This window comes from Budorcas taxicolor, chromosome 23 (assembly GCF_023091745.1).
Source record: "Budorcas taxicolor isolate Tak-1 chromosome 23, Takin1.1, whole genome shotgun sequence".
NCBI classification, from domain to species: domain Eukaryota; kingdom Metazoa; phylum Chordata; class Mammalia; order Artiodactyla; family Bovidae; genus Budorcas; species Budorcas taxicolor.
The window spans coordinates 13099063-13111467 of NC_068932.1; the positions used below are offsets into that span (position 1 = coordinate 13099063).

The 12405-nt window shown below is 36.5% G+C and overlaps 1 protein-coding gene across 1 annotated transcript in view; it reads left to right on the plus strand.

The window, feature by feature from the left end:
- Positions 1-10937, plus strand: part of HECTD2 (HECT domain E3 ubiquitin protein ligase 2) — a 70064-nt gene extending 59127 nt beyond the window's left edge. Inside the window, exons 15-21 of the mRNA XM_052660939.1 lie at positions 2129-2287; positions 5509-5583; positions 6461-6548; positions 6636-6742; positions 8467-8582; positions 9156-9299; positions 10817-10937. Of these exons, the coding sequence (XP_052516899.1) occupies positions 2129-2287; positions 5509-5583; positions 6461-6548; positions 6636-6742; positions 8467-8582; positions 9156-9299; positions 10817-10937 (810 nt within the window). The remainder of the gene's footprint in view (positions 1-2128; positions 2288-5508; positions 5584-6460; positions 6549-6635; positions 6743-8466; positions 8583-9155; positions 9300-10816) is intronic.
- Positions 10938-12405: the final 1468 nt, after the last annotated feature.

Consider the following 12405-nt stretch of genomic DNA (forward strand, 5'->3'; position numbering starts at 1 on the left):
TATTGTATATGAAAAATGTGTGATGACGGTGGACTGTGGTCACATAAGTGGGTGAAAAATCTGCCAAAGGTGAAGAGAACAAAACGTTTAGAAGTAATAGGTGTGGTGATTGCTGCTGCTGCTAAGTCGCTTCAGTCATGTCCGACTCTATGCGACCCCATAGACAGCAGCCCACCAGGCTCCCCCATCCCTGGGATTCTCCAGGCAAGAACACTGGAGTGGGTTGCCATTTCCTTCTCCAATGCATGAAATTGAAGTCGCTCAGTCGTGTCCGACTCTTCGCGACCCCATGGACTGCAGCCCACCAGGCTCTTCAGTCCATGGGACTTTCCAGGCAAGAGTACTGGAGTGGGGTGCCATGTGTGGTGATTAAGAAAATATAATTGGCTCCATACATAATTCCAGTTTTAAAATTTCAGAGGGGCTTCTTAGGTGGCTCAGTGGTAAAAGAATCTGCCTGCCAATGCAGGAGACATGGGTTTGATCCCTGGGTTGGTTCTATCCCCTGGAGAAGGAAATGGCAACCCACTCCAATATTCTTGCCTGGGAAGTCCCATAGACAGAGGAAGCCTGGTGGGCTACAGTGCATGAGGTTGTAAAGAGGTGGACATAACTGAGCACACACACACAAAAGCATTCACTAAAATTTCAGAACCAAAGATTTATTGGGCTATCAGTTCTCACAGTATTGTATTTCTAATACAGTTATTTTTAAATATTAAGGCCTTGGTGTTTACAAGCAATATTATAATGAAACCTATAGTAATAACTATAAAATGTTTTGAAGATCACACGAAGAGCCATAATCTAATGGTTTTTTAGAAGCAGAATTACCAGAAAGGCATTGGGACTAAGGATGGGGCAATATAATGCAGTGCGGGGGCTTCCAACTCCGCCCCGTTTGCACCGCATGGCGTCTCCAGCAGAAGTCCCACACCCCTACCCCTGCTTCAACCAGAGCAGCTTTAGTGTGAGAGGCAGTGTGCTGCTCCTGCATGAAGGTGCCCTAGAGCAGAGCCTGTGAACCTACTTTCTTACCTGTTAAAAACCTTCCTTCAGGATTATAATTCTTTTTAATTGTAAAGAAAAATGCTTAGGACTTACCACTACAGTAAATGGTCATGAATGGTAACTACAGTAGTATGGTGCTTGCTTCTGTTATTGCTATTATCATAGTTATAGGAGTATATTAGAGCTTATTTTCAATTTCTTTCCTCTAGAACACGCTGCTCCATCTCTGTCGGTATGGTTACCTATAAAATAACAGAACTGTTCCTTAGATGATTATTAGCCTTTTTCTGCCCTAGCAAATTAAAATATTGGCTATTTTCTAATCTTTTAAATTGTTTTTAATGATTTGTCCAGACCATATGTTTAGATTTCAAGTCAGTAAAAGTAATGACTTCCTTAAGAACTTGTTGTTATAATCTTTGACAGTTGAAATGTCATAAAATTTGCTCTAAAACCCCTCGTTTATCAAATGGATGAAGTTACATTCTACTGTATAACTGATAAAAAAAATGTATAGTTGGGCAAAGTTTATAAGTATACCATCTGTAGCTTTTTAACTTAACACTTTGAGTAAACTCCAAGTAATAAGTCTTTCAGGTATTACTGTGGGAGATTGTGTCTGATCAGTAGTGTGTGTGTGTGTGTGTGTGTGCAGACATCTGTGTGTGTGTTTCCATATGCCTGTTCAATACAGCTCTCTCTGCGTAGACTGTATTTAGCCAGAATGGTCACCAAAATCAATGGCATGTTCTGCAGCGAGTTCTGAATAAGTTGCTGCTAATAAAATCACCACCATCTTTGTTTAAATTTAGAAGTTTTCTTATATGTTAAATACTTTATAGAAATGTGTGAACTTGCTATTGTGATCTTAGATATGCAATTTTCTAGGGAAATCATTAAATACTATTACCTGAACCTCTCCTTTTTACATGATTTTTGGTAATCAGGGAATTATATTATGTAAAATAAAGGGAAAATAAAGGAAAGAGTTAGTATGTGGGATTAATTACAAAATCAGTGTTAGATCTGAAAGAAGTATGCAAGAAATAGATACATAATTCAAAACTCATTTGTTGTCATGGATTTTATGTTAATGCTTAACATTTAGTATGCATAGCTTATGGGACTAGCTGTTTATAACAGCATTACTCTGGATATTCGTTTCCCCCCCTGCTGCTATAAGAAATTATTGAGCCCTCCCATCGTTCCTAGTGATCAAAATACGCCAGTAGGCATCTGCAGTGTTACCACTGACGACTTGTGTCAAATTATGCCTGTAAGTATACAGTTGTTTAGTATCTTATCCCTTAACTGCTGAATCATCTTTCTTCTACTACAGTCTCTCTCCTGATAACTGTTTTTATGTTTAGATATGGTTTCCCTCTACATTTGTAACCCATCTCCTCTTTTGTCTAATTTTCTCCTTCCTTGTAGAGATACATAACCCACTTTGCAGCACTTAGTTCTCCCAGCACAGTGGAACAAGCTTTGAGTGAGAGGCAGAGATTTGAATCTGGCCTCTACAACTTACTAGCTCTGTGAATTTGAATAAGCTGTTTATGTTTCTGAACTCTAGTTTCCTTATGTGAACAATGGAATAGTAAAACTTACATATTGGGAAGATTACATGAGATGATAAAGTACTCAATATTCAATACTTGATTGCTTCTGTGGATTCTTATCAGTGTGTCACTATGCAATATCGTTAACAATGTCTGCAACAACACCCTTAATAAAATTAATGAATTTCACAGACCTGTCTCTGATATTCTGCTATTCAGAGACTAGATTTCCAATCATCAGATTTAATCCAGTGTTAAAATTTAGTAGAAGAATGGATAGTATGCTCATCATCCTGACAATCCCCTACAATAATAATACTTTTCCCAGCTGAATTTCGATAGCCATTGGTCAGCAGAGAATTCCCCTTATTATTAGTAAGTAGCCAAATGTGGACATCCTCTTTGTTCATTAAGGGCCTATTTCAATATTGTTGTGTTTTAGTTAATGGTCAGATCACTTTGGTGTAGGATTGGAACCTTCCTAGCAAAGTTGAAAAACCTCTCCAGAACATGTGACCAATTAGAAAACCATTCTTCATGTGATATCAAACACATTTTTGAAAGTAAGTTTGGATTCTTTTGAAGAGCCTAAATCCATATTTTTACAAGACTCAGTAGTTGGAAAAGGTAATAGAGTAAATTCTACTTAAGAAAGATTTGCCCTGTATAGTCTTGTATTTTGGCCACATACTACCTATGACCCTGGACAATTTACTGAATTTGCCTATTTGTATAACAATGGGAGTTATTGTCACAACTATACACTCATATATACTGGTGTATAAAACATATTAATACTATATATACTAACGGCTGAACTAACTTCTCAATTTAGATTTCTGTGATTTTCTTTTTGTCTTATATATGCAGTTTTTGTCAAATTTTTACCAACCAATTTCCTAATGTTATTACTGCTTTTTACCAATAAATTGTCTGATTTTAGGATTAAAGCTATTTGAACTTGAGTCATTCGGATCCAAGTTTTTAGTTAATAATAATGGATATTTTATGAATGACTATACCAATATGTTTTTTCATATTATGAGCTGAAGATGATACTGAGTTAATTTCGTATTCCTATATTGCCTCTTTAATGATGAATCAAGATTGTGTATAAACTATGAGATCAGCTGAAAAAAACTGAGTGTCTGTGCAGGCATGAATGAAGATAGAAAGGAAGCAAGAAAACTACTGTGTTAGGATAGTAGAATGCAGGGAATTTTTTTTTAATTTTTAAAATGGAATATCAATTTTTAATGGCATCTATTAAAATTAGCACCTAATTCCCATTTCATATATGGCAAAATATATCTAGAAAAAAGTTTTAAGTGCTTTTTTTATTCAGTGCTTTGTTTACCATTTGTATCTGTACAATATGTATTTCAAGAAGAGTAAGCAGGCAAGCAAAGAGAAACCTATAGTGATACATTTCTCTTTTTTTGATACATTTCTTAATTTAAACACAGTATTTATGAATAAGAATTTAAAAAAGAAAAACTCAGCAAATAAGCAAAATATTCAATGACGGAGCCTTCAGTATAGCGTTAATAGGCCAGTGCGTCTCCGTGACCATGTTAATGGAAATTCCATTGCTTTTGTAGAGAAGGGATCCATGACTCAAAGCATCAGAACTGTCCCATGGCAACAACAAATCTTCCCCACGCAGCCTTGTGAAAATTACCCTTAAGGGTTTCAGTTGAGAATGGAGAGGCTAAGTATAACCTTGAATCAGCAACTGTAGTAGCTTTTCTCTTTTCTGTTTTGAGTCACTCTCCAATATGGTCTGTTAAATAATACCAGGGTATTCAAATAGTGTATAAAACCTATATCTTCATGCACTTTTAATTTTATATTTATAAAAATCATAAAAATGCTGAACTATGGGCTAACTAATAATATTTTTACATTTAAGAATCTTAACTATAGATAAAAAAATTAAAAATTGAGTTTTGAAAATACAAAGGCTGGGAATAAAAGTCCCTACAGTCGAATAATGCAGATCTGAGTATATACTTCATTACCTAATTCACTTTGTATTTTATCACTAAAAATTTGATCTTTAAAAGAATATGGTAAATTCTGTCAATTGGATTCATCTACTAGTTCCTTGAATTCTTTTAAAAAATTCAGATCTCCTAATTATAATTTTTAGCAGCCATAACTTTATTAGTAATTGAAACAAATGATAAGAATCATACTAAAACCTATGTCACCCTAGATTTGTTTTTAAATTTATTTTAGTGAAATGGAAAACTTAATATGTAAAGTGTATAACATCATTCTAAACATGCTGTTCTTTATCTTTCTGCTAATATTTAAAATAAAACATTTTTATTTTAAATGAAATTTAAAATAACCAGAAATTTTAAAAAATACTGGCTTACTTTTTCTATTTATAAATCTCTGTTGAGGGGAAACATGAGTTACAATGTAGGGATACATTTCTTCCAGTGTTTTCAACTTTTTATTGGGAGGAGAGAGCCCTTAACTGAAATGTAAAAACCACTTAACACATATAAACTGTGTATTTTTATGTTTAAAAGAGGAATTATAAAATATTAACAGATTTTTTAAGACTATAAACTGAGAATGAGAAATACTACAAATTCATAAACAGTGATATTGCAGATAGCAGTGAATTATGATAGAAACTATACTCTTAGCTTATTGCATAAGAATAGACCCCAGAGTTATGCCTTTATGGGTATAACTGGATATTTTCCTTCATGTGACCTTTCCAATAAATTTTTCCAAACCTTTTACATGGTAGAAATCATTAACCAGTATTTTTTACCCTGGAAAATATGTCCCAATATTATCTTTATTTCAAAATCTGAGTTTATCTCACATGTAAGTGAGCTATAGTAGATCTGGTTTACTGTTTTGGGTAGTACTATTTGATTTAAAAACACAAATAACAGGTTTCTCTTTACAGGAGTTGGCCCATGGATTAAGTGAACTCCTGTCATATGAAGGCAACGTTGAAGAAGATTTCTATTCCACATTTCAGGTACCATTAAGGGCAAATAGCTTTCTGTTAACCAGGTATTTTATATATGAAAAATACCTTTTGTTACCATATACCCATCGTTAGAAAAGAGGAACAAGGATTGATCTGTACATACCACTCCCTGTCTTAAACGATCTTAACCTGATAAAAACAGTGAAAAAGTAAGTGTTAGTTGCTCAGTTGCATCCAGCTCTTTTTGACCCCCATGGCTCCTCTGTCCATGGAATTCTCCAGGCAAGAATACTGGAGTGGGTTGCCATTCCTACTCTAGGGGATCTTCCTGACACAGGGATCAGACCCAAGTCACCTGTACTGCAGGCAGATTCCTCACCGTCTGAGCCACCAGGGAAGCCCAAAGACATTGAAGCAGACATGTATAAGTAAGCAATCAAAGAAAGCCAGCAAGGGTGAGGGTACTCTGCAAGGCACCTGGCCTATATCCTGGACGCAGTTACTTTCTCAGAGCTTTTCACCTTCTAAAAACAAGCCTCTTCTGTTGGTTCAGTACAAGAAGGAGCAGAAGTTAATCGATCAGACAAAAATTCTCTCATTTCCACTCGCCTAAAAATAATCGGAAGGTGGAAATGATAGTAATCCACATAGTTCCAGAGGCCTGAGTGCTACCCAAAAGGTCACATAAATTTTTTTAAACGTCAGTAAAGTGTTTAGCTGTATTCAAGAGGGTTAAGACCTCACTTTTTTATTCCAAAATGCTTTCTGACACCATTCTTAATACAAATATCACAAGAGCCTAACCTTTCTGTATTTTGTAATTTAGAAAAGGGGGGAAAACTTTTCTTTTTAAATGTTACAAACCTGTTCACTGAAGTTTGTTAACATATACCAATAAATGTGGTGTGTCGGTATCTCCCATCAGGTGTTTCAAGAAGAATTTGGAATAATTAAGTCCTATAATTTAAAGCCAGGTGGTGATAAAATTCCAGTTACCAATCAAAATAGGAAAGGTAAGTTAAAACACCATTTCTTAATTAAAGTGCATTAGTGTTTGCTGTTTACTTTTATTATTTAACAGATGTAAAATTGCTTTTCAGAATATGTACAGCTTTATATTGACTTTCTTCTCAACAAATCCATCTATAAGCAGTTTGCTGCATTTTATTACGGATTTCATAGTGTGTGTGCTTCAAATGCCCTAATGGTGAGTTTAAAGCTTCATGCTTTCAGTTAGGGTTTGTAATACTATGATATTGACAAGTAATTCTTTAAAACATTTTAAATTAAAAAAAATTTTTTTTAGCTTTTAAATTAAAAAAAAAATTTGTTTTCTAGTTTTTAAAACAGAGCTAGAAATAAAAATAGTTCTCTCATTTCAGCCTTAATTCTCTAAAGGGAAAAAAGACCAGTCAACTCCATCCTGCCTCCCCCCCACCCATCATTCTATGTCTTAAACTATGTCTTCTAAGCTTTAAAAAATTTCCCCAAGCAGAGTGGATGAAGAGATCCCCAAGGGCTCCAGATCTTTAAAACTGAGGCGTAAAGCATGGGAAGTGGTTAACACATAAGCTCCAGGCAAAAGCTACAACTTCTCACTGTTTAAGGAACAGGTTTTTATAGCTGCTTCATTCCTCTTCAGGGGTCCCCCAGCAACTCTGAGTGGCCTTTTACCCACAGGAAGTAGTTTGTCTCCAGAGTCATGGTGGGCTCTGGTCGGTCTGACTTTTTCTTAGCCATGTGAGTATGGGTCAGCTGCTGTTGAGAACACCGTATCAGAAATGTCATAAAAGTGTCTCTTCATCCCTGCTCCTCTGGGGACACTCCATCAAGCCATCACCACTCAGTTTTATAAGGAGGGTTTGGAGTGAGGTGTCCATGTGAATTATTTTGCGTAGGAGAGAACTTGCTTTAGAGTGACGGTCTTTCAGTTTAGTTCAGTTCAGTCACTCAGTCGTGTCCAACTCTTTGTGACCCCATGGACTGCAGCACACCAGGCCTCCCTGTCCATCACCAACTCCCAGAGTTTCCTCAAACTCATGTCCATTGAGTCAGTGATGCCATCCAAACATCTCATCCTCTGTTGTCCCCTTCTCCTCCCGGCTTCAAGTCTTTTCCCAGCATGAGGGTATTTTCAAATGAGTCAGTTCTTTGCATCACGTAGCCAGAGTTTTGGAGTTTCAGCTTCCATATCAGTCCTTCCAATGCATATTCAGGACTGATCTCCTTTAGAATGGACTGGTTGGATCTCCTTGCAGTCCAAGAGACTCTCAAGAGTCTTCTTCAACACCACAGTTCAAAAGCATCAGTTCTTCGGCACTCAGCTTTGTTTATAGTCCAACTCTCAGTATGTGATGGTCTTTATCACATGTTTATTGAAAGTACCTTTGAATATGGAGCACTTGTTGATTTCTAATTAAGTTTTGTCTGCGATGCATTGTATTTATAGAGGTGGAAGGAGGGGAAATAAGTAGTGTAGCAAGTCTTCATTTTTAAATTCTAATCTCTTTGGGTGGGAGACAAGCTATGTAGGAGACTAAGCTGCTTCTCAGACGCCACATTGTGCACAGGAGGCTTCATGGATGTTGGATCCAGGCATGTCAGTAGATGCTAGAGTAGCTGAAAGAGTTTCAAGCTGGGTTTTGGGGAAGAGCTGTAATTTGGATTTATGCTAAGTCATCTGCTTGTTTTTCTAGCTAGTTGCTGTTATTTGCAAAAGGGGGATCTAAGAGTCGGACAAAATTTATAAACTTTCAGAAGCAAACATATCTCAGTAGGAAAAATATAAATGGAGAATATTTTTCCTTAAAAAATGGTTTGATTTACTCTAAGAAGGTCATGATTTTTGTTGCTTGATTCAGTGAAAACAGTTCCAGTTTCACTTTTTTTGATCATCACTTCTCATCATTTTTGATAAATAATTATTGGCAGCTGCTTCGCCCAGAAGAGGTTGAAATTCTGGTCTGTGGAAGTCCTGAACTGGATATGCATGCCCTCCAGAGAAGTACACAGTACGATGGTTACGCAAAAACTGACTTGACTATCCGGTGAGCTCTTAATGCTTCTGAGAGCGAGGCTGCTGAAGAGGGAATGAAAGAGAATGTGGTTGGTTTATTTGTGTAGCTTACAATCTTTGAATCAAGTTAAGTCACCAGAAATCTTGTACAGCCCACACTGCCTTCTTTTATCCTTTGAAAGTAATGTGAGAATATTCAATATGAAGTCACTTAGCAGTCCCCTTGGGAGAAAGTGATAAAGGTAAGTTTCTACAGAAGTCCAGAGAGTTGACTTCTTTTAAAAAATAACTTTGGTCCTAGAATTGCAGGGATGCCATGCTTATAAAAAGCCTTTTAATAGCACTGTGTTGAAAAATACAGAAAATTATATAGAAGAAAAATGGCTTATGTACTCTCCATTGTTGGACTATTTTTATAATGATGTTAGTCAAAAATCTAATTTATATATAGAAGCCTGTCGTCCCTCCATTTCAGTTTGAGAGTAGTATGTACCTTTAAGGGAAGTTGTTTCCCTAGAGCTTACTTTATATTATTTTATTCTCATCTGCAGGACTTCTGTCATTTTATATACATTTTATATAAATTTCCTTTGGTGTTCTCTAGATACTTTTGGGATGTTGTGCTTGGATTTCCTCTTGATCTTCAAAAGAAGTTGTTACATTTTACTACAGGAAGTGACAGAGTTCCTGTAGGAGGAATGGCTGATTTAAACTTTAAAATCTCAAAGAATGAAACTTCTACGAACTGGTAAGTTTCCAGATTGTCATTCATTTTTTTTTCAATCTGTAGGTTTTGCTAATAATAGTATGCTTGGAATTAGAAGATTCTTTCAATATGAAGTTGTTTTCTTAGAAAAATCCTCGAAGTAAACATGGCTTTGAAGTAAGATAGACTATGGCTTAAGGTTCTTTATTAATTTTGAGACATACCAATACTAACTGATAATAATTCCTTTCCATCAACTTTTTACTTTGCTAAGTCAATTACTTTATCATCACTTCCAGAATCTAGCTTGCTTTGCATGGTATTTAGATTGTCTGACCTTCATTTTTGCTTGAAAGTCTTTATTTAAGATGCCAGGTGAGTTTTTTTGGCTATTATTATAATTAGTTACAGAAGTCCTGTTGTACTGGAACACCTCTGCTGCTGCTGCTAAGTCGCTCCAGTCGTGTCCGACTCTGTGCGACCCCATAGATGGCAGCCCACCAGGCTCTCCTCATCCCTGGGATTCTCCAGGCAAGAACACTGGAGTGGGTTGCCATTTCCTTCTCCAATGCATGAAAGTGAAAAGCGAAAGTGAAGTCACTGAGTCGTGTCCAACTCTCAGCGACCCCATACCTCTAGTGCTGGTCTTTGTCTTTTTTCCTTAATCTAGTGCTCTTTGCATATGAAAGTGATGCTGATGATGGCTTTAAATTATTTTCTAGAGTGTCGGTGGGGTAATGTTGATCTACTTATTTCTTTTCCCAATCTCATTGTAATTTCTAAAGCTAATTTGAGTAGATACTACTTTGATTATAAATATTTTTTTCTCCTGCCCTAAATATTCCCTGAGTTCTGTCAGTTCCTTCTTTCATCAATTAGAATGAAATCTGTCCTTTCCTTTATCACTGCTGCCACCAACAGCTGTTCTGATTCTGTGCAGTTCCTATAGACTGAGGGAAAGGGTCTAAGAATTCTGCTGGAATCTTGGATCTAGATAAAAGTGTCATCGGGTACAGGGTTGGGAGATCTAATCAGAGAGATTCAGAGGATGAAGCTTGCATGTACCTTGAGGGCAGCAACAGGAGAAGTGTGGGTATCAAGTGTCTCAGAAATGTTCTTATGATTTTTCGACAGTCAAGGCTACAATAATAAGTTATTTTCCCTACTCTTCTACTGGGCCTTTTCCACCCATTCGGATAGTTTGCCTTATGTGATGAGGCAATTGAGATTTGGAGACATGAAGCCACTTGAACAAGATCTCACAGCCAGAAAGTAAGGGAGATGGTATTCAGGTTGATTTGTCTGACTAAAAATAATGCTTCTAGAATGTAAGGGTTGTGAGAGCAGGGCCATTGTCTTGGTAAACCCAGCCACAGGGTGTGGCATGGTGCCTCATACACAGCAGGTGCTCGAGAAGTATTTGTTCAGTAAAGGAATGGATGAGTCGTCTCAGTCTAGTAAAATAGATTTGAGTATGTGTGTGCAGGTACTTTGAAAGTTGCTTAGCAGTCATTCTGTGTTTTAAGACTTGGTATCTTTGAAGAAAATGTTTCCCCTAGGTTGCCTGTGGCCCACACCTGCTTCAATCAACTTTGCCTTCCCCCCTACAAGAGCAAAAAGGACCTGAAACAGAAATTGATCATTGGAATTTCAAATTCAGAAGGTTTTGGACTGGAGTAACCAAGAAGACTTGAAATACATTTATATGTAGCATTCACTTCCCTCTTATTGTGCCTTTAACCTTTTCATGTTTTCTGTCTCAAAATACCTTGAAAAAGCTCACCAACTTTAAAAGACTGACATTTTTTAAAAAAAATCAAATATGAAGTGTGTTCAGTAGAGGCATGGTTTTCTAAAAACACAGCACAGTTTGAGTGTGGAAAAGACCAGATGGCAGAGACAGGTGGGTCCAGTCCCTCTTTTTATAGCACTGTATCACCCTCCATAAGCAGTGTGTCACAGGTGTTCCACTGGGGAAGCATCATGCAGTAAAGAACGCGGCGATGACCGAGTGAGTGGAGCCCAGTGGCAAAGTGTGTGCTGCTCACACACAGTAGCAACATGGATAGCTACATTATCATTAATGTGGGGCATGTAGCCATATTTTCATATAGCGGTTAAACAACAGTATAATTGCAAATGCAATTTACAGGGTTTTTTTTGATATACTGGCTTTGGTCCTCTAAAGAGTCTTTTCAACCGTTCCTGAAAATCAGCATGTAAATACATAATAGCCTGAGAATAATGGGATTTTGATAGTGCCATTTATTGCTAAAGATTTATTTTTACAAAGTAAATTCAGGGTTTTAGACGTGTGTACAGCTTTTACAAATCAATAAAGATGATTGTACAAGAGTGTAACTATTTTCAGACTAATTGGACTCAAGGTTATATTCTTTTAAGTATCGTCAGTCTGCATGCACGTGCACAGTAAACTAGTTACTTTGAACACTCTGTAATGTTTGTATAATCCTTTCTTCTTAAGGGTCAGAATATTAGAAAGGAACTAGATCTGACTAGTCACTGATAAATTAAGTCAGTTACAAGCACAAAAAGAGAGATCTGATTTATATATACTTTGATTGACTTACAAGACTTATTTATAGTATTTTTTGATCACCTGTTGTACTGAAACACTAATTTTTGAAAACAAGTAGGGTAAGATATTTGACAAAAGTGAATACGATAACATTTGTGTCAAAATGACATGAAGCAAAGCAAAAGACACTCAGTGACATAGCTTGATGTAAAGATAAGGTTTAACATTTTGGCCCAAATGTTTGTTTTTCACTGGATTCTGAATATAGCAAATTTAAAAGTACCCTTTTTGGAGTTTCTTAATAAAGTAGCATGTAAAAAGAAACTGCATTTTAAGTCAGACAGTAAATGGTTTTAATTTACAGCAAATGAAGCAGTTTTATTAGCACATTACAGTATTTCCAAATCGACTTCTGTATTATACTTTGATAGCTTTCCTTCAGAAAACTCTGAAGGTGTATTTGCAATAATAACGAAGCCAGCATTTAGTACCAGCACATGGTTCACATGCAAATAACACTTTCCCGATTTCCAAGTTACACTACTATCTTATTGCTATGATTCCTACACCCCCACCAGCAGAAGTCTTCTAGGGTGGAGGAACTAATCA